The following is a 23,580-nucleotide window of genomic DNA, read 5'->3' on the forward strand; positions in this document are numbered from 1 at the left end:
CCAATTTCAAAAACCAGAGAGGAGTTACAGCTTTTAGTTGATTCCCCTTGGTTAGCAGGGATTCAGTTACCACTGTTGATTTCTGTGAAGCTCTTTTCTACTTCCAAGCATGATCTCGTCCACTGAGGCTTATTTTGTATTCCTCATGAAGTTCCATATACTTTCTCTGTACATCCAGACTTAGTGTTGAGCATAGATGATGGATTTCATCATAACAGCTTCAGTGAAAACAGAGTCAAAGCTTTTGTTTAACTTAGTTTTGCGTTTGTGGCTTGATTATGTAGCCACAGTTGTTCTGGTCTGAAATTACATATGAGTCAGACCTCATGACACTGCTAACTAAGCCCATTTCTGTACATCACAGAATCAGAAACACAACATTTTTTTTTCCTTTATACATATAATCGGTAGCCTCCTTACAAGGCAAAACACTGAGCTAAAAAAATTTCAAAATACTTTTCTATTCTAAGGAGAGAACATAAGAATAAACAAATGCTAATTTAGAGGCACACAAATTAGGTCTTAAGTACTGCAGCCGTGCTACAATACAGTGTCAGGCCAGGCGACTTTACCATAAGGGTATGCACAATTCCACACACACTAGGGGCGGTTTTATAGCAGATACCCTCCTCTGGTGTCTCCCAACTGGATGTGCTATGGGCCATTTTAGAGATACGCACTTTTTTCTTAATACAACACCATTGTTGCCCAATAGAAAATAAATAAGACCCGCTGACTGAACTTTTTACTATGAATTTGCCATCAAGAAAGTCACAACCCACTCCTTCCTTTTTTTTTCTCACTTTAAAAATGTACATAATTTTCACATATGCAACTGGAATAAGTACAGTTTTATCTTCTATTTTCCCCTTGTTTTCCTCAAAACTTCTTCTAGAGTGGTTTTAAAAGCAATGTTATACACAGAGATTCATATATCTCATGGCATATTCAAGATGACCTTCGTATCGTGGCCATTGGTGAATTTCACAATTTCCAACTTCACTTCCCACAGACTGGCAATGGGAAGCCAAGGTCAGCCACTTAGGGGTGGAATGCCACGTGTGTGGAGTCCAGTGCTCGGGCACCTGTGCTGTCTAAGTAAAAGAGGGTGGAAACCCAAGTCACACCTCCTGTGGAGATCTACTCTTTTTTGAATTCTGTTGGAAATACTATCATTTAAATTTTTAATTTAAATAACAGCAAAATAAATTTAGGTGGTTTTGTGTGTAATTGTCTGAATTAATTATCTTATTTACTCCTTACAATGTGATATTTTATAGATAGAAGTTCAATATAAACATATACTATAGGTTATTGAAGTTAGTTCAAAACTTATCTTGAAATAAATAAGACTTACTCATGTGTTAAAAAAAAAATCCAGTGACTTCAAAAGTAACAAAAGAAGTTATAAACTTAAGAAAATATTAGCTTTGAGAACAAATTTCTTTTAACACTCAAATTCTCAATGGAATCTGATTTTTCAAATACATGATAGACATAGAAATTGTCGTAAGAAAACAAATTCAGCCTTTTATTTATCATTTTAGAAGAGTTTTAAAATTTTTTTCTTAGAAGATAATTGTCAAAACCAAAATGTGTTATTAGGGGCTAAAGAGAGGAAAATGTTGTTGAGTTCAGAAAACAGTCTTATTTGTTGGTGTTAGAGTATGCAAATCATTTACCATTCAAAGACTTACTTTGAGTTCTCCATTTAATGATATCAAAGAGTTTGCCATGCTTGATATTTAGATTCAAAGTCACAATTTGAACGTGTAATGTTTTAATTTAAATTGTTATTAAAAGAAAATTTTTTCTTTTGAGAAAAGTATATTCTAATTTTACTCAGAATGAAAAGAAAGCCTCTAACTGCATATTTCTCAGGTTTGGAATTTTCAACTAGAAATCAATAGCAAATTCTGTCTTGTTCTGCAGAGGCCTGTCTACTAAAATTGCAGCACTCACAGCCTAACTATGTGGGCAGAATGCAGCAGCTGGAATCCCTCTCCATGCTCCTGGTGCAATAGTCTGCAGGTTGCAGCACTGTGAAACACATTCTGGGATCATTAAGTCAATTAGAGCTACAGATCAATTAACAGTACTTGTCAGTGCCTTGAGGCCTGAAGTTTACTGATAGCAACACAGACCTACTGGCCTCACGAAAGCAAGGAGCTTTTTTTCTGTTACAATATGTTTACTGTCATAGTAGCTGTTTAGAAGAATGAACTAGTCTCCTGGCTTTGCCATTCATCAATTGGCATGGATACTACACTGCTTGGCATGGATAGCAGAAGAGGGCCTTAGCAGCAACTATCAAAGTCCATTTTACATCTAATTACTTTATTCACAAACATGATTTTATAGCAGATTTGTGCAAGTCATTCTGAATATTTATGCGTATTAACTTTCAAAGCGATTTTAGCAGAAAGCAGTTATTTTTGCATAATCTGCCAATATTTCTCCTTATTGTAAAAGGCATCATATCAAGATAGTTCATCCAAATGTCCTAACTGATACCGTTGTGGTTTTTACATCAAAATAAAAGCCATGGTCTCCCATGTTTGAATAAGGGTTTCCAGTAACAAAAGCAAAAACAAAACGTTAATTTTACCTTTGTACTTAAAAGCATACCCAAGGAGCCTATAGATGACCACATGGTATTCATGAGAAGCTTACGTATAAACACGTGCTTATTTTCTGCAGAAGTATGAGGTGCTTCATCTACTGGAACCTAAGACACGGATGCCCTAATAAGGCAACATGTCACCCAAGTGAGCTGCCTAATCTCACTCCTGGAGATAAAACCCAAACAAAACCTGAGCTTTTATCCTCCTACAGGAGCCATTCTTCTGTATTTCAAAGAAAGTTTCTCATCTATTCACTAAGGGGCTTTTGCATTCTAGGGTTTTCTCGTCATGCGATCATCAGTGATATCCATATGATTGTAGTAATTTCACAATGACTCTTAGTTTCTCTTTCCATCTTTATGAAAGCAAATATTTGTCAAGTTTCTCAAGAAAATTACTGTACAGCAGCCCGTGTATACCATTTTACATCTGCAAATATTACTATTTATATTGTCCAGTGGTGTAAAATTGATGAGTGCATAAATCCTACCCTGCCCTGACACCCCAGGACTTCCCTGAGGGCACAGAAAAGCTTCCTTTGGTATTAAACCCCTGGCGTGGTTCCAAATACCACCCCCAAACCGCATCCAGGTGTGTGAGTGATGGGAAGGCAGAAGGACTGTGAACTAAGGATGTCACAAGGGGCCGGGTTTAGAAGTGCTCTCTACACCACACGCCTTGGGAGAGAAGGGCCAGGCGTGCTGGGAGCCAGAAAGCTCCGAGCAGGAAAGCACGGCTGTGACGGTGCTTTCTAATCTCAAGAATTGCCCTTTGCAGAGGAGAAGAAATAATGAACTCGAAGTTAGACTAGTGTCTTCCTCCAGGATCTCAGGGAATTCTCAGGTGTGGATACTATGAAGACCTTTTCTTTTGATTTACTGAGGTAATTATATGACAATCGATGTGATTTGGGGTATTTTCCAATGTTTGAAAATCTATGATTTATTTTTTTACCTGCTTTCTACTGTAATAAACTTTATTCATCTTTCTAATGCCCTGTGTTGCCATTAACCAAAAACCCACTTAGTGGTATGAAAGTTAAATTCCAAGATAATTTTCTTAATGACAAAACATAAAGGAATCATAAAGTGAATATGTTACAATCTCACTGTTTTTCAGAATAAGTGAAACCTCAGACATGTCTAATCCCTCCAAATACTTATTTATTACAATATACTAATTCATGTTTATTACCTGCATAGCCCACTGACTGCATTGGAAAATAAACTTTGAAAAAATGAAGATTGAGGAACACACTGGTGTCAATGAGTCTGTGACGACACGAATCTTATTGGTTCCATGATTTTCACTTTAAGACTTCCACCCTCTCAGGACGCCTCGTGCAGCATCCATCACACGGGGCCCTCCCTTTGGGGGTTCTTGGCACAAAGACTCCCCATCACATCACTTCATGAGCCTCAAGCTCTTCCAGTCTCTTGCACAATTTCTAATACCACCCAGAATATGCACGTGCACACGTGTGTGGATGCCTGTGTGTATGTGTGTGAGACAGAGGAGCCCTGATTTGTAATTAATTCTAGGGACTGTAAAAATCATAAACGCAGGTGGAAGTCCACAATAGTAAACAGTATGGGAAGGTAGTTGATTTGAAATAATTCCGATAGCCAAAAGTCTATGTGAACACAGACAGCCTCCAACAAGCAAGGCTTTATCCAGGCACTAGCTCTTAATTAGCGTGGACAGAGATCAGCCTGCCGTGTCTTCCAGGCAGCAAAGCCACTTCCCTGCTCCCTGTGGACACAAGGTGCATCACACCACCTTCATCCTTGGACTAAACGTGCTCTCACTCTAAATCTAAGTGTGTTAGTGCCCTAGATTGCAGTAGGATGAACAAGCCTTAAAGATTGCTGCCTAATTCTCAGCCCAGGAAGTCATCCTGGGGGCAGGAAAGAGAAAGAAGAGTTTGCTAGACATCCTGAACGCAGTGCATGTGCACGGCACCATGACCAGTGGTCCTGAAGACAAACTGCAACCTGCTTTGTGCTCCTGGGACCTCGGGTCTCTGGAATCCCAGGGCACACCCCCCATCACCACTACTGCACCAAGCCAACGGGCACTGCTGCCCACTGGATGCTGGGCATGGGGCTAGGTCAGCAAGCACCCTGTTTCCTCACTAGAACAACCCAAGCCTAGATGACTACTTCCACTTTACAGATGGGGAAATCCAGGGAGCCTCTCCAAAGCTGTGCCAAGTCAGATTCTATCACATCCCCTGTCCTTTCCATACACATGCTTGCCGTCTCTTCTTCATACATATTCCAAGTACAATGCTTTGCTAAAAGGCAACTGAAAGGCAAATCCTGTATGTTCTTTTTCAGTGTTTTCCAACAGGCTTTACATCATCATCAAGAAACTTAGTTTTCCAAATAAAAAACCATAAGTATGCACAGGGTGGGCACTTTGAAAAATATGATATCCACATGTGTTTCTTAAAAATCTCTTAAACATTTTATTCATCTAAACATCTACAAACTTGTTTTAAGACCTATGTTGGTTTTATCTATTATTTGTGTCTTTATAAGCATTTCAGAGTCATCTACGTATGTCCTAAAACTGTATGATGTGCAAATTGTAGGTATTTTATTCTCCTGAAACAGCATAACATTCATTCACTTTTGAAGAAATTCCAACTACTGATCAGCTAATAGATAGATGGAAGAGAGATAATAATGTGCTAGAAACAGATGGCTAGATAGATAGATGGCCACATAGAGAGACAGATGGACAGAGGGTAGATGGATGGATGGATGGATGGATAGACAGATGGCTAGAAAGATGGATGGATAGATACCTTTAAGGAAGATGGAACCACCTTGAAGTGAGTATTATTCTCCAAGAAGTGAATAAAAGATGGAGTCAGAAACCAGGGAGCGTTAAACTTGGGCACAGTGGAATGTCATATGATCCCTTATGGTTAGCCAGCAGGGGTCTTACCATGTGCCTTTCCTCCTACCAGGTGCTTAAAAGGAGTTGAACAAATCTGCTCCTTAATGTCTAATATGACTTCTAAACATGAAGCTCCAGTGTGGTCTCTTTCTCTTTTGGCTCACCTGAGAAGTCAGCCAATTATGTTTTGTACTGGATTACTGGGAATAATAAGCCATTTTAATTTTAAACTTAATCTTTTAAAAAAAAACATGGCTTTTGCTGTATTCTCACAGTGTGGATCACATTCAATAATAAATATGATAATGATTTTAAAAGGTCATAAAATAATAAACCATAATTGTTAACAATTATTTAGGGAAGGAAATGCCTCAGGTCTTATGGTTTATATATAATTTTTCCTTTAAAATTTATGACACTCTTTTAGGAAGATACTTTCTTTCCATTCTCGGAAGAGACACTGGGCAAGAATTAAGCACCGGAATTCAGTGTGTAGACTTGACGCTGCTACAAGTTAACTGGATCACCTTCAAAAACTCACTTAGGTTTTCTCTTCTTTGACTTTCCTATCTGAAAAAATTGGGAAATATCTCTGCATTATAGGTTTTCTTGCAAGAAATAAACAAAATGTATACAAAGTGCTTAGAACAGAGTCTGACAAGTAGCAAAAACTTAAAAATGCTTGTTGGGATCATGTTCATTTTTATGAAGAGACATTGAAAATGACAAGATCTGTAACGTTCTGTTACACAGGACATGGCTGAAGTCTTTGGGAGACACGTAGTAAAACGCTGTCCTACCTGTGTATCCAGTTTTGCAGGCACAGGTGAAACCCCCTGGGAAGTTCTGGCAGACGGCCCCGTTCTTGCAAGGACTGGGAAGGCACTCGTTGATGTCCCTCTCGCAGGCCCTCCCAGTAAAGCCTTCCGGGCAGCTGCATGAGAACCCCCCCACCAGGTTGTGACAGGTGCCACCGTTGTGGCAAGGGGCTGGGAGGCACTCATCCACGTCCACCTCACACCAGCTGCCGGTGTATCCGGGCAGACACCTGCAGAGGAAGGGCTGCAGAGGCTCGTTGGCCACCAAGATGACCGGCAGGCTCTCCTGGCTCCTGAGCACTGGGCTCACGGCCAGTCTTCTCAGGCAGCTCCCTCCATTCTGGCAGGGACTGTGACCGCAGGGGTCATGGTCCACAGATTCCACCTTCACTCCACTCTGCCGAAACAGGGTCTCTTTGATGCTCTCAAAGAAGGTGGCGACGCCACTGGGATTCACATACTGATTAGCACTTCGCTTCACAGCTGCCAAAAGGAACGTTCTGTTGTTGTCCTCGTAGGCCCCATAGAGCTGCACAGCAGTCCCCAGGCCCGTCAGCTGTGAGCTGGCGATGCGCAGGAAGTGAAGGTAGTGGTTGGTCAAGAAGTCTTTCACCGAGGGCACGCCCACGCAGAGCAAGATGCTGTTGTCCACGGTGGCATTGGAGAACCCTGCAAAGAAGACTCGGATGCTGCTCGTGACTGCGCTGTGAACACCGTCACTGCTGAGGACGGTCAGGTCGAACGTGCCATCTGTGGACCTGGGCTGGGAACTCAGGTCGCAAGTGCCCGCAGGGATGCTGAAGAGGCTGGTGACCCCAGCAGTGAGGGAACAGTGGAAGCTGTCCAGCACATCGGGGTCCTGGGGCTTCACCGAGCCTAAGACACCCCCAGGAAACGGATTGCCATAGTAATGAACAAATATCTCCACCGCGCGGGACTGGGAAGGGTTGTCGTTTTGGTCTATGACGGTGATGTGCACAGTGCCTGTGGAAGACATCTGAGGAACCCCGGAGTCCCTGGTCACCACCGACAGGTAGAAGTCGGCAATCTGCTCCCTGTCGATCTCTCGGGTTGTGCTCAGCACCCCGGCCGGGTTGAGGCTGAAGTAGTTGGTGGCCGGACCTGTGCTGAGCAGGTAGTAGGTAAAAGGGCCCTGATTGGGAGGGAGGTCGGGGTCCGTGGACTGAAGGGTCATCACCAGGGTGCCGGGGCGTTTGTTTTCCATCACCTCTCCCTCACGGAGGGTCAGCACGGGCCCATTATCGTTTATGTCTTCCAGCGTGACTAGCAACGAGGCGCTTCCCGTGGCCGAGGGAGTCCCTGAGTCGACAGCCAGAACCGTGAGGTGGTAGACAGGCAGGGACTCCCGGTCCAACTCCGCAGTGACCGTGATCTGTCCCGTCTGTGGATTAATGGAAAAGGCACCGTTTTCATTCCCTGAGCCGATGAAGTAAGAAAAACGGCTCCAGCTGGGGATGGAGTCGGAGTCAAAGGCACTGACAAAGGTCACGTGAGTCCCTATGGGCACCCCTTCGCTGACCTGGACGCGGTAGGTGCTTAAGCTAAACACGGGAGGGTCGTTGGCATCAAGCACGGTCACGTTCACGGTGACCTCATCGATGTCTGCACCCCTGATGCTGCCAAAATTCTTGGCCAGTACCTTTAGGGACACCCGCTCTTCCTTTTCTCTATCAAGAAGTCCAGAGACGTAAATCTGCCCGGTCCTCTCATTGATCTGAAAACCTTTCTTCCGGCTGTTACCAAAAATTAAGTAGTGCACCTCCCCATCAGTGCCCATGTCCCGGTCACTGGCAAACACTTCCCCCACAACAGTGCCCTTCGGAGCTGCTTCTGAGATTTCAAAGTAGTAAACCTTGGAAACAAAGCGTGGCACGTATTCATTTGTCCCCTTCAGGTGGACGTTGACAGTGGCGAAGCTGCACCTTTCTTCATCTGGGACGTTGAAGGCTTTGATGGTGAGGTGGTAGCTCTGCTTGGTTTCAAAATCCAAGAAGCCCTGAGTGGTGAGGACCCCCGTGTTGGGGTCGATGACAAAGAGGTCACTATCAGAGGACTGCACAGTGTACGCCACCACAGCATTGGCCCCGGAGTCTGCGTCGGTGGCGTTGAGGTGGATGACTGTGGTCCCACTCGGAGCGTTCTCGAGAACGGTGGGGAAGTATTCATCAGGAGCAAACACTGGAGAGTTGTCGTTCACGTCAATCACATTGACAGTCACACTGCAGTACCCGGTTCTCGCCACCCAGCCCCCGTCGGTAGCACTGATGGTCATTTCATATTTCTGGCACAGCTCGTAATCGAGAGCCTTGGCCAATGTTAACACCCCTGTGGAGGAATTGATGGCAAAAGTGCCCTCCTCATTTCCCGAGGAGATGCTGTACCGAACCATTCCGTTCATGGCTGTGTCTCGATCTCTGGCAGAAACCGTTCTGATGACGGCCCCGACCCTGTGGCTCTCGGGGATGGTTGCACTCGTGTGGCTTTGAGAAAATTCGGGCGTGTGATAGTTTTCCTCAGTGACAGTTATTTGAACAGTGGCTTGGGAAGAAAGTGGAGGGTTTCCTTTATCCTTTGCTGTGACGGTGATCAAAAAGTTTTGATTCAAGTCGGAAATTAGGGAAGAGGCTACTGAAATCCACCCAGTGTCATTGTCCAACTTAAACTTGCCCAAATGATTTTCATGAGGAATGAAGTACTCCACTTCAGAATTCAACCCAAAATCTTTGTCATCGACTGCAGTCACTTTGATGAGCTTTGTACCAACTTTCACATTTTTGGTGACGGGAGTAAAGTACTTATTTTTAAGAAATTGAGGCGGGTTGTCATTACTGTCCACCGTGTTGATGGTGACCGTGGTCTCACTTAGTAGGGGAGGATTACCTCGGTCTGAAGATGTCACTATAAAACTGTGCCTGTTGATGTTCACGTTGCTGAAGCCACTGATGTTTTGGTATTTTAAAACCTGCTTATTGAAAATCTCCCCAGTGGTGGCATTAATTCTAAAGTATTCTGACTGAGACTTTATAAAATAAAACACTTGTCCATTGGGTCCCTCATCGGGATCTGTGGCAGAGACCTGAGTCACTTTAGAGCCAATCTCAGGAAGTTCAGGGCAGTCCAAATAATAGGAGGGTCTTCTAAATCTTGGAGCATTGTCATTGATATCGGTGACAAATATCGTGACATCTGTACTTACGGTCCACCCAGAATCCTGTGCAGAGACGCGGATTCTGTAGCGGTCTGTGTCCTCCCTGTTTAAAGGTCTGCTGACGACGATATCTCCTGTGCTGGGGTTAATGGTGAACGGGAGGCTGGTGTCCATTATGGAGTATCTACTAATTGCATTTACACCCATGTCCTCGTCCGAGGTGGTGACACGCGTAACCGTGTATCCTAAGGGGGAGTTCTCGGGAATGTGGGCACTGAATATCTGAGAAAAGCGAGGGGCGTTGTCGTTTTCGTCTAGAACGTTGATGATGACGTTCACCGAGGTACTCTGGGAAGGAGACCCTTTGTCTGAAGACTTTATGGTGAGCACATAACGAGACACTTTTTCTCTGTCTAATGGACGGATACTTCTAATTTCACCAGTAACATGATTGATGCTGAAACTGTTTTCTTGGTTGCCACTGACAATTTCATAATCTAACTGTCCATTTGGCCCACTGTCCTTGTCCACGGCCGAAACAGTCAGGATTTTCCGGGGAGAAAGATTTTCTAATATTTCAGATACAAATGGATCTTCTTTAAAAACTGGGGAATTATCATTGACATCTAATACGGTTATGTCAAGTTTCTCATAAGAAGAGAAAGGAGGGAAGCCTCCATCTCTGGCCTCTATCCACACAACATATTTTTGAATTTTCTCAAAATCTAAAGATTGGCGGATGGACACTTGTCCTGATAATTGATCAATTTGGAAAGTGTTGCCAAGATTCCCACTTGCAATGTAGTAAGACAGAGTCTCTCCCCTCAAAGAGGATCCCGTGACGGTGGTGACAAGAGTGCCCACTGGCTGGTTTTCAGGGAACATGAACGTCTGCTCCTTGGCTCTGACTTTAGGGAAATCCGCCTTGTTCACAAACCTGACAGTCACTGTGGTCGAGTCTGTCTTTGGAAAGGAACCGCCGTCCTTCACGTGTACGGAAAATGTCACTTCTGAAGCGCCGTTGAGTGGTCCTGCTGCCATGATAGCTCCCCTCAGTGGGTCTATATGAAACTTTTCAGAGTTTCTGCCCGAAAGAGAATAATGTAGCTCAGAGTTGGGTCCAATATCGGCATCTGTGACTGTCACCGCAAAGACAAAGGAGCCTAGAAAAGAGGGAGTTTATAGTTAGAATCACGAGGAACCCAGGTAAAGCACATGGAAGTAGGCTAATGCGTTTAAAACACTAGATTGATATGACTTCTTTTGACTACAGCAGAGAACAGTATCTCCTCAATTTATCTGAAGTTCCCAAATGAAATCTGCTTAATGTTCTCACTAAAACCCATACAGTCAGGTGGATTAATATTTTTCTGTGTGTCTTTGAGAAAAATACCGGGAGAGAACTGGATACTCATTCAGAATCATGGTTCCTAAGAGAAAAATCTGTATGTAATACAACATTCCAACAAACACAATAATATGTGCGCTCTACAAAGAGCTGAGCTTCTACCCAATGAGGAAACAGCCTTGCTCTGTCCTGTGGTGAAACACCCCCTTGAATTACTAAGTATGCGATCTTGTCAACAAGAGGGATATGTTTTAAAAATTACTGTTGATTCATTATACCAAGAGTTTCATGGCAAAATTATTTTAACCTGTGAACTACTATTACATGGAGATAAAAGAGTGCATATATAGCATAAATAAAATAATTATAATGTATTATGAAATAAGAACTGAGGAAGGATGGGCTCAATTTGGATTCCAAAATTTGGTGTTTGGAGTAAGTGCCAACCGAACAGATTGTAGTGGTAAGATGCAGAAAAACTTCCATAAGGACTTTTTTTTTCAATATACTCATTCAGAAATCCTTCCCAAACAGCCCTACAGAAAAGTTTGTGACAAATGTAATAAGTCTTTTATAAGAAAAAAAAAACAAGTGACTCCTATTAATTATAGTAAATCTAACGAAGAAAAGATGCGTAGGAATACCTCATTTTGCATGGGAGATATGGTCCTACCCTGCTGCACAATGGACATAATTAGAATCATGCCTGCCAGCATCAATTCAGCTAAAGACCTTCATCAGGAACTTATGATTTGGATTTTTACATGTCTTTTTGATAAAATGTTGGCACATGCATTTATGGATTTTATATTTTCAATTGGTATCAATTAGACTTTCTGAAGTTTACAGAAGATCAAAGATCACTAAGAGGAGGAATATTGAATCCATTTACTTTTTTCTTATAATTAAAAATATTTTTAAGCAAGGAAAATTAAATTATAAGCTGTATTTGTGCCTATTCCTTTTTGAAAGCTCCTCTAAAAAAAATCAGAAATGACATAAGATTTGTGCAGTTCTTTAGATAATAGGCCATTCGTTACCAATAGAAATGATGCTAAGCCAAGTTTGGAAGAGAAGCAGAAGGGTTAGTTCATACTGTCAATATGGATGTGATTCAGGCTCTACAAGCTGAGTGGCTGACTGTCTTCCATCCAGCAAGAATGACATAGAAATAAATACTGTTTAGAATCATTTATTCATTAGACATTTTTAAACATTCTTTGAAGAATTGAAGCAAAAATATTTATTTTCAACCAGTAATTATATTTAAATGCTTATTACCTCCTAGATAAAGTTTCAGGTACTGAGACTATGGTGTGAAAAACAGAGACAATGTTCCTCCTCTTAGGCAGCTCATACATTAATCATACCAAAGGGGAGAGCCAACTTTGTGAAATAATGTCTAACTTGTTTATAGTGTTCAAGGGATATTAAGAAATAGTAACAGGAAAGATGTGGCAATTATAAAATCCTATCCACAATTGGTATGGAAAAACAAGTTAATTATAGAGTTCAAACCTTCTTCAATTTCATTGGCCAAACAACCTGAAATTTAAAGAATTTGCAAAGTGAGGCTGTAGCAGAAATATGTATATGTATGGAGATAACACAAGTGTATTCAGGGAAGACACCTGCTGTGTAGTTTGCATGTGTCCATGTGACCTCAGAATTGGACTGATTACCTGGAAGCACCGGGGATGGGATATGGGTGACATATGGGTGATGTTGGAATCGTGGTGGATTGTCGTTGACGTCCGTCACCATGACAAGCACACTGGTGGAGCTGGACAGAGCCTCGGGGGATCCAGCATCACTGGCGACCACTACCAAAGTGTAGTTGTCTTTGGTTTCCCTGTCCAGCAAGGCGCTTGTGATGATCTGTCCTGTGGACGGGTTGATGGTGAACTGGGAGTTGCCACCCATGATGCTGTAACTAAAGCAGAGACAGAGACGGCCATATGACTCTTACTGACAGACTCCAGCGTTTTACTTACTGTAACTTAAAAACCAAGGCAGAAACACAATGAAATGTACTTCAAGTCAGACTGAAAAACAACACAGGAATATGGCTAGAAGATGAATTTTTCAGATTTTATGAGAACATCACATCTGTCTTGTCCAATAGCCAATGACCCCGAGGAGATCTCTGCAGGGTCTTTAGGACTCTCAAGCCATGCAAGCCCCAGAATAAACCCAGAGCTCTTCTGGGTTAAGTAAATGAGCCTGAAAATGTAAATCAGGGCCCTGCTCTTGTGCTGAGAGGTCAGTATCACAAACGAATATTTTAAAAATCAGCCTAAAATCATTTTTCTGCTATACACCATGATAAATGACAGAAAATCAGTCTCAGAGCTGATTCTTTAAAGACAAAACCCCGGGCCTAACACCCGCTAGCTATCACCAACTAGAGAGCTGCCTGTTTACACAGGGCCCTTCCCAGTGGCCCGTCCCCTCCTCTGTCTTCCTCATATGGTGCTGTTGCTCTTTTGAGACAGGCATGATGTCTTCATGGACAGTTGGATGCTAACCAGATTGGGTGCGAGGCAGGACGTTCCACTAGGAACCGCCTCCCCCTGCAGAGTGGAGCCATCTGCACACATCGCGGGTGCCGTCTGGGTCTCAGAGGTCGGTGAAGAGAAGTACCCAACCTGAAGGTTCAGAAACCGACTGTAGCCCCCAAATCTGACAGTTGGAGGTAGCAGGAGAATAGGTTTTTAAACATTTTCCTTTTATACCAACAAGGACAGAGCTTGCTGGAGTTGTGTTTCTATGGCTTGTATCCAAATAAACAAATCCTGAGGAAATGTCTGACAGAAAGCACAGGAGAGGAAAAAACACCTCGAAGCCAGGGGTGTATGCATTTAGCCTATAATGTGCAGTTTAAAACAAACGTTTTCACATTGCATTCTGCTTTAGTTAAATAATGATAATGATAATAATGATAATAATAAACCTTTTATGAGTTGATATTTAAAGAATATGAATCCTATAAAATTAGAAAAAAACAGGAAAAGACTAAAGAAGGGATTCAATTGAGAAATGACATTGGTATCAATAAAGTGTTGATATTTCTCAGATTTTCAACATACTTTTGACACAACCACATATCAGAATCGAGACTGATTGAAAACAGAGCTGACTGTGTCTTTTGGAGCCAAAAAGATGCTTGGTATAGTTTAGTCACTGACATATACAGTTTGTGATATCTAGTCCCCTCATCAATCAATCAATCAATCAATAAATAGATCAGTGGTTCATAGATGAAGTCTTTAAAATTAGGAATTGAGGACTTGTAAAATACTCAAGTTATTTCTTTCTTTATTTTTGGAAGTTTGAAGAAACCTGGATTATGAGAAGTGTGCGATTTTACTTTGGAAAACTCCTTGTTATGGGGAGGATGTAGAACTTACCAATAATTTAATAAGAAAAAGAAGCCATTCATTCTGCCGTGAGCTTTCTTAATAGCTATGGCAACATAGATCACGATTCAATCAAAAATTTGTTCCCTCAAACAGTCACAAATTAAAATGAACTTCCAGTGATGAAAACATGTGCAAATTTGGATTCGGGTGTTTTGCATACAGCAACTGGATGTGTCAGGAAGGAGTGACGTGTGGAAAGGCAAAGGTGGCCCTGGCCCAGGTTTAGCTACATAAGAAAGGAACAGGTACCATGAACATATATGCACTATTTTACGCTGCTGTGCATGCTGCTGTCCATTTGGTTGTCTGTTGAAATGTAGTAATAGATTCAGGTTTTGAAAATTAGAGCATAAATTGTCATATTAATGTGTTCTTTTTCTAGACTTTGTTAAGTTCAAAAATGCACGAGAAGCGTATTTTGAATGTGAGATTCTGTAATGCCACAGGCATGCAAATTTGTCCTTCCAAGATAAAAAGAGGAAAGGCAGGCAGCTCTGTGAGTAGAGGCTGAGACACGTGTGCTCAGGCTTGGCTGCCTCTCTTGTTTGAGACTTGATTCTGTTCTTATTACTCAAGGAGATCTTTTCTGCTTTCGTAGTCCAGACCAAATCTGTGTGAGGTTTCAACTTTATTAGATTGGGTCTTGTGCTGAACAGTTAAACATCTCAGCTGCTCTTTAAATATCCCGCATGTTCCCGACTTCTCAGTATGTACTGAACGCTCTTGGGCTATTTACACATCCTGCCATTTAAAACTCAAAACACCCCGAACGGTTTGGTTTTTGTTTAGGATTTTTATAGATGAGGAATCTGAATGTAAAAGAGATTCAAATAGTTACACAAAGAAACTCACAACCTGCAAATGGTAGATCTAGAGTTTTAACTTCTGCCTTTGTAACTTCAACATGCTCTTGTTCCATTACTTAGAATATAAAGAAGATAAAGTTCAATTGAGGGAAGGTAGTGAGAGATAAAAATGCTACATCGGGTGGCAAAAGCCAAAATGAATCTTTCAAAGTGATTCAAGGTAGTATTGGTTACACTGATTTAATTCAAGGAGAACCAACTCGTGCATTGCTGTATTTTATATCATCACAGACTGTATGCCAAGGTTTTGCAAAATATGGGATGTGACCATTATGTGAAGATTTTTGTTTTAAATTGTGACATTAGAATGCATGGAATACTTTTTGAACAAAAATTTTCTGGACCAATCTGATACTGATCACTATGGTTCAAAGTACAGGATAGCAGTTTTCAATGGATTTTCGCACAACACTAGACGAAAACAGCATATCATCTTAACATTTTTATTCTCATGATAAATGAACAGATAGATAGGTGAAGAGATCAATTTTGTGAATATTCAGCTTTACACCAAGAACTTCGATATCTCAAGACAAATCCTCCTACTGACTGGCAGAATTCTATATGCTATCTTGAGAGGAAGTTTTCTCTATGTGACAGATAATGAATTATCAGATTTTCAGGCTATCATGAATAAGACATCTCTTCAAAATTAATATCAGACACTTACTGGGCACAGGTGAGGGTCAAGCATTTTCCGTGGACCACAGCCATATGGATGACAGGTACTGAGAAACTATTCTGAATAGTTCACCTAATTCATTCAATTTATCTGCTAGAGAGTCAGTCGTATTATTAGCATAGCTAGTCCATTGATTTAAAAAAGTTGATCTCCAAAAGTGTTAGGTAATTTGCACCTACTATGTGATTAATAACAGTGGAGTCAGGATTCAATCCCGTGCAATTTGACTCCAGGATCTGCTCTTACATTAAACTGAAGACTTCGAACTGAATCTCAGGTTATAGATTTAATTATTCTTATTCTTTGGTGTAGGACAAATGAAGGATGGGACATTCACTAGCCTTTTGAGGTTCATACCCAGGGAGAAGTTGTACCTGCCACTCTCAGGGTGGTGCTAAGCACAATGACCCAGGCAGGCACAGCGTCATGACTATGGCCAGAGACTCCCCAGCGCCCCAGGACTCGCCTCCAGGAGCCCCTAGGAATTCACTTCTCTAGTCGACCCCCGCCTGCTGGAACACAGTGTGAATGCAGCTGTCCTTCCTTTGACAATGCACATGCCCTCTATGCCCTGGATTTCTTCCCCTGTCTGACCAGACCCTTAACTGCTTGGTGACATTTCCTTTGAAATCCACCTTTTACCTTGGAGAATTCCCGTGACACTCCCCAGCCTCTCTCTCTTTCCCCTGCTACACTCTCTCCTAAAGTGTTCTCAATCTGGTTCCCTGGTTTAAAATGTCCCCCAGACACTGATGACTCCCAGGTCTGCAAAGCTATTCCTTAGCTCCACACTCATGTCTCCAACTTCCTAGCTGTGAATGATTGCCACCTCAAGTTATATTCACATGGAAACTTCCAGAATCCCCCAAACCTGTTTCTCATCAGTCCCACCCACCTCAGTCAATGATGCCCAATGTGCTCTGGGGTTCAAGGCAAGATCTTAGTAAAGACAGCTCTGATGTCTCTCTTTCATTTTACACTGTCAATATCAAATGTATACCCTTACCCTATGGCCCAGTCTTCATTTCTCCACCTGGGTGGTGAAATGTCCAACTTGTGTTTGATTCACTGTATTGATTAGTACTGAAATGATCTTGCTCCTTTATAGAGCCCCTCTCTACAGTTCTGCCTTACCCATCCAATACAAATACAGAAATTTTATGGTTTTTTTATTTTTTGGTTTTAAAATATATGTAATAGTTTCCTTCCTAAAAATAAGCTTATAATCCTCCCAGGAGCAATAAAATGGCTGGGATGATCTGGCACCTGCCTATCTCTCCAGCCCATTTCTCACTCTGGTCCAAATACACTGTCCTTCTTAGATAAAACACAAGGCTCAGTTCCACCACACTGCTGTACTTCTACTAACTTAAAGGTCACGTCCTTACTGAAGCCATCTGCTAGGGTCCAAATGTGTCTTCCAAAAGTCAAAACTTAACAGCCAAAGTGATATTATTGGAGGTGAGGTGTTTGGGAAGTGGTTTGTCAGGAGAGTGGAGCTTTCATGGTGAGTTAATGTCCCTTATAAAAGGAATGGCACCGCCAGGCACAGTGGTGCATGCCTGTAATCCCAAAGGCTGGGGAGGCTGAGACAGGAGGATGAGGAGTTCGAAGCCAGCTTCAGCAACAGTGAGGTGCTAAGCAATTCAGTGAGGCTCTGTCTCTAAATAAAATACAAAATAGGGCTGGGGGTGTGATTCAGGGACTGAGTGCCCCTGAGTTCAATCCCTGGTACAAAAAATAAAAAAGGGCTGGAGCCGACTGTGGAGGCTGAGGCAAGAGGACTGAAAGTTTAAGGCCAGCCTCAGCAGCTTAATGAGGCTTTAAACAACTTAGCAAGACCCTGATTCTAAATAAAAAAAATAATAAAAGGCTATGGATGCATCTCAGTGATTATGAGCCCCTAGGTTTATCCCTGGTGCCAAAAAATAAAATAATAATAATAATAATAATAAAAAACAATAAAAGGGCTGGACAGATAGGCTCACTCCTGCTCTTCCTTCAGGGGAGGACCCGGCCTTCGTCTCCTCTGGAGGCACAGTGACATGTTAGTGAGGAGGCAGCAGTGAATTCTGCTGCTGTAGATCACCTAGCCTTGCAGGATGGACTAAGGCACCGTCTACAAATCCACACTCTGTGTCGCTCTCCACTGTGCTGTCCTGCCTCACCTTCAAGCCGTCAACACTGGATGAAATACTCTTCTCTATCTGTTTTTAGCTGCCTACCTTAAAAAGAATGCAGGTTCAAAGTGTAGAAATCTTTTCTTCTTGGCACTCTTCTTCAAATCAGCAATTCAATAAATATTTATTATATACTTGTGACCCTCTTACCCCCTATACCATCCTTGCCAATAAGGAGAGTCAGTTTCCCAAGATGGTCTTTTTGTTGTTGTTGTTACCAGGCATTAACTGGGGGGCACTTGACCACTGAGCCACACCTCCAGCCCTATTTTGAACTTATTTAGAGTCAGGGCCTCACTGACCTCGCTTTGGCTGAGGCTGGCTTTGAACTCGCCCATCTTCCTGCCTCAGTTTCCTGAGCCGCTGGGATTACCCAGTTCCCAAGATGACTTTGTTAAAAGAAAATTAGTAACAAACAAAAAATGAATAAATAATTGATGAAATCATCACAGTGCCACTATTTGTGCCCTGGACTGACAATTGATCTGACCCCCTCCGTCCCTCTGAGCCACTGCTTTCCTTGTGATTTAACCCACTCTAATTGGAACAGTACCAGCCTACAGAGGGGGCATGTGAAAAATAATCTGTGTCTTTGGGACTTCTAGAAAATGTGGGAATCTTCTTCCACATGTTTGTCCTGGGCCAGGAATAAGGGGATGAAGCTGTGTCAACTGAACCTTACAGATCAGCTGTCTCGCCTTCTCTCTGAACAAGAGTCCACACTGCTGTTCTCTGTTACTGCTTGATTACTAAGAATAAGAACATTTGTTATTGTCTTAGTCCTCATTGTATCGATGATTATTCAGCAATAGAAAGCAGGACTAGCTCTATGCATTGGTATGAAATTTCCAGAAAAATTATATTCATTTAATCCAAAGACTAGTGTTTAATGAGAAAATAACCAAAATTTACAAAGTCCCAGGTACTGACCTTATCACCGCATTTGCTGAAGCATCAGCATCTGAGGCATTTACCAACAGGACATCCGTTCCAGTTGCTGCATCTTCAGGAATTGATATGAAATATATCTTACTGGCAAAAGTGGGGATGTTGTCATTGACGTCATCTACGATGACATTGATTGTTCCCGTTCCCGTCAAGGCAGGGGATCCTAGGAAGACAAGAAAATCAAGTTCAGTGCTAAAAAAAAAAAAAAAAAGAGACAAACAGAATGATTTTTGACAACAATTATAACTAGGAGAGAGAATTTAGATAACATCAAAGCAAAATTTCTGAATATGTTAGACAAGCCGTAGAGTGGCTTTTCATTTCATCATGAGAAAAATATTTTCTTTGATGACCTAGAATTTGACGTTGTTCCTACTGATTCTGCACGAAAAGCATGTGCCGTGCACTTATTCTATTTGAAAGGTGCTGATTCAACAATGTAGAACTCAATAGTATCATTTTCATGCCACAAAAGAGACACTACCAGCAATTTCTGGTTACATTAAAATGGTACAAAGGAGACCTGGAGCAATCCACTGGCTGGTCAACTAACTTGGCTGTTAAAAACTGCATTCCTATTTGTGCCTCTCCCTGCTACCATCTAAAAATCCACAGAGCCTCTAAGGTATTTAAATCCCTTTGTTCATACTAATGGCTACTATTTTATAGAACTATAGAATAAAATAAGCTTTGAATTATATCTCAAAACTGCAATCTTGCACTTATGATTAATGAGCTGATGTAGTGGTTGCGATTAATTAACATGATTCACTTTAATTTCTTGTTTTAGCCTATTATCAGAGTTAAAACCCAACATTTAACAAGAATTTGGAAGCACTATCTGAACTAGAAAATTTAACAAGCTCATTTTGTGGTGAAGATCAGACACCATCTTTGGTTGGAATTTTGTGGGCTGTCCCCATATCTAAACACAGAATCATCTCCTTTGGTTGTGCTTTAAAAACCATTTTTCAAACTTTAACTCTTCCAATAAAAACAAGGAAGACCCATTTAACTGCATTTATCTAAAATAAGTCAGGCCCAACAGATTCTCCTTTTTGTCTATAAGACATTGCTTTTCCTCCCATAAAGTCATTTCCCTCTATATGAAGTTAAGTCCTGCCCATTTTCCTATTCAGAGTACCTTAAGTAAAGCCATCATTCACTCATTCATTCATCATCTGTGAAATATTTATGTCCATACTAATCAATAGTAGTTTAAAGAATTACAGGATAAAATAAGCTTCAACTTATATCTCAAAGCTGCAACTTGATTTTCACAGAATGATGTCAAGATTCACAACCTTCAAGTATTATTTTTCTAATAATCTTGCAATTTACTAATACTTTCTTTAGCACTATTCAACCTTTTTTTCTGTGATTTTAGATTATAATTCCTGATAGCATAGTACCAATCGGCTTTTATGATCAGGTGTGTAGAAACAAAAATTAAAACACTAGAAAATTATGTAATGCAATGATTTTACTGTTCTCCTTTTGTGCTCTGTACCAGAAGCTCAAATTCTATGTGAAATAAAGAACACTTATGGCTCATTTAGGTGGACACTGTAAGAAGTATGGCATCTCCTGGATATTTCTGCAATTAAATTCAGGTTGCACGCTGGTAATTGTTTACACTCACACACACACACATACACATATATACATGTGTGTGTGTGTATGTGTATCTTTCTCAGTAAGATACTTCACATACAGCATTTCACGTCATTATCATATTTTGAAATTCATACTATAGAAATCTTATTTATTAATGTTTGATTTTACATTATGGGAAATGAAATTAACCCTCACTGTATTGGTTATATTTCACTACAAACTTTTTAAAAAAGATAATGTAACTGCCTTTTCAATAGTCACTTATCATAACTGATGGAAAGATTATTCTAAATATTACACACACACACCCCAAAATAGATAAAAGAGTATTATAAACACTGAAGAAACATTTCCAAATGAGGCTTTAGAAATCTCATGCAGCATATTAATATCGGTAATTGAGTTCTCAGTTCTCAGTGAATATAAACGTTGCAACTTATCTTTATAGATCAATGCCTCTGTCATCTTTGTTTTGAAGCCAGAATTAGACAGGCAGTCAGTGTAGAAAGGTCAGTCGAGCCAGGTCGGATCTAGGAGGTCAGTTTTGAGCGAGTCTGGGAGTTGGAGACTGTCTCCTGAAGGATCCACCTGTCCCTGCTCCCACCTGTTGCCAAGGTGACCTTCCCAGGAATTCCCCCCCCCCCAGGGAGCTATAAGGTTGTTAAAGTGTCCTTGTCTACTCCACCCTGCCCTTCCCCCTTCCACCCACCTTTGGCCTCCCAGGGAGCATTCCTGGGCCTAGTCCTGTCCACAGGAAGGAGAAAGATAAGTGGGGGGAGGGAGGCAGGAGAACAAAGGAGTCCTAGGCATATAAAAAGGGCAGAGCACCTCCTTCCTGGGGATACCAGGATACAGCTATGGCCCCTTCTCTCCCCTGGGAGAAGTCTGTTTCCCCTTTTTAAATAAACCCTGCTTCATGTGCCTGCCGCGGCGTGCATCTCCAAGGTTCAAACTCCAGCCTGTGGGAAGCAGGACCATCACAGATAACCGGTGGTGTCAGTTTTATCTGTGGAACCTGTAACTTGTTCAACGCCACAGACCCAGTGAGGAGGGCAGCCCAGACGTGACACCAGGAGGCACCATGGAGCGTCCTCCAGCCTGCAGCCCCCTGGCATTACGGGCAGAGGCTGCCCAGGAGATACCCCCGGCAGAGCTGACAGCAAAACCAGGCAGGAGGCGGAGACAGGGCCACCTGGGAGGACGCTGGCTATTCACCAGTTCAAGTCTGTGGGCTTTGGGATCCAAGAGTCTTGGCATAAATTTACCATTTCTCACGAACCCCACATTACCCCTAAAATAATTATTCAGAGAGCGCACTGCTCAAGACGGATGTTTAGCCTAAATTCTTTGAGCATGTATTTGATTACATACAGTTTACAAAATTAAAGTGAATGATCTGAATAGCATGAGTAGTCCTCCTTCTGGTTGCATTTTAAAAAGTAAATGTAGAGAATATCCAAACGTTTGGGCAAAACAAGTGCTAGAGGAAGGACAGATGCAGTGAGGAACTGAGAGACGGGGTAACTAAATCAAGGTCCCCAGGCAAAGAGCAGGGAGGAGGCAGGGCTCTGTGGTCTCTCAGGGATACCTTCCTCCCCTCTAAATCTGTCTCCATATGTGAAGTTGAAATAGTGAACAGAATGTACCCCTAAGAGGTAGTGAGGGCAACGGAAGCATCGACCAGCTCATGGCCCAGGCCTTGGATGCTACCTAGCACACAGTTAAAATGCCTTCTCTATTACTCATCATTGCTCTCATACTTGTTTCAGAAACAACACTAGGAGATTGGCTGACATATAAAAGCCCTATTTTTAATTTTATGGATTTCTATATTTATAGCTCTCGGGATGGTTTTTCCCTTCACAAACCTTTCATCCAAGTCCTATGATAACATTATTGGGGAGAACATTTTGAATCACAATTCACCTTCAGTTTCTTGGTAGCATAGATATGAGACATTCAGTTCTCAAAAATTTCACAGCTTTATGGAAGACTCATTGTATTATTTTCAAATGCAAAACTTCAAACTGACTGTGAGATTTTAAGGAAGATCCGTGTATCTCTGATATGAACACATTGCGTTTTAATCCACACGCTTCAACTTGTTAAGAAACGAGCCAGCAACTGCCAAGCAAGGGATTTATCTTTGGTATTTTTAAGTGCCTGGTGACACACAATATGGAAAACCACATGAAATGACTAACTCACTGGTCAAGAGCATGTGATCCCTTTCTTTGTCTGTCAAGCTACATATTGTTGCTGATGCATGTTCTGAGTTAGGAGCAGTCAGGAAAAGAGGATGGTGACACAGAGGACTTTCAGCGAGTCCAGTCTTTTTCCACACCCTCCAGCCCCCCCAACCTCTCATTGGTCGACAAACGGCATGATGTGAGGACGTCATTGCTTGTCAGCTGTAGGCAGAAAAGTGCAAGCAGGGGAGAAAAGTGGGAATGTCACCCGATTTCACAGAAGTATCATTCCTACTTGCTGAGGGCCATTGCCAAGTAGGAATGACGCATCGTAATCCTTGCCAGCGTACCCCATGTTAAATGGACTTGCCTTGGAAATTTGCTGCGACCTTGCTTGTGTGTTTGAGAAAGGTGACCCTGCTCAATGACCAGGGTGGATCCAGGATTAGGGTGTATCCTGCAGGAAGTATCCCCGTCCTTGGGTTTAGGGCGTGACAATAGGAGTTTTAGGGAAGTTGGAGGTTGAAGATTATTGCTGCTGGGAGTAGGGCGTGCCTGCTGCCTGAGTTCCCGCTGAGTTCTCGTGGAGAGAAAGTATTTAGGATGTGAATTGTGTGTGTGTGGGGGGGGATGGGATGGGATTGCCCCTGGACCTGTGTGGAGGCGGTGTGAGATGGGGAATAAAGAATTGCTGTTTGAACCTACAAAGCTGTGTGGTGGCTCGTGATTCTGTGCCAAGCCGAGACCTTGGCATTTGGCACCTACTCTTCTTGCCAGATGAGGGATGCAATTCCCCAGTCCTGGGCACCA

At 42.0% G+C, this 23,580-nt stretch overlaps 1 protein-coding gene across 3 annotated transcripts in view; it reads right to left on the reverse strand.

Moving 5' to 3' along the window:
• Fat4 (FAT atypical cadherin 4) overlaps nucleotides 1–23,580 on the reverse strand; it is a 168,323-nt gene that overhangs the window by 40,427 nt on the left and 104,316 nt on the right. For all 3 annotated transcript variants that reach the window (XM_078022134.1, XM_021734063.3, XM_005336521.5), the window contains exons 7-9: nucleotides 18,947–19,127; nucleotides 12,549–12,799; nucleotides 6,332–10,681 (exon numbers count right to left, since the gene is read on the reverse strand). In XM_078022134.1, coding sequence (XP_077878260.1) covers nucleotides 6,332–10,681; nucleotides 12,549–12,799; nucleotides 18,947–19,127 — 4,782 coding nt within the window. The remainder of the gene's footprint in view (nucleotides 1–6,331; nucleotides 10,682–12,548; nucleotides 12,800–18,946; nucleotides 19,128–23,580) is intronic.

This window comes from Ictidomys tridecemlineatus, chromosome 9 (genome assembly GCF_052094955.1).
Source record: "Ictidomys tridecemlineatus isolate mIctTri1 chromosome 9, mIctTri1.hap1, whole genome shotgun sequence".
NCBI lineage: Eukaryota > Metazoa > Chordata > Mammalia > Rodentia > Sciuridae > Ictidomys > Ictidomys tridecemlineatus.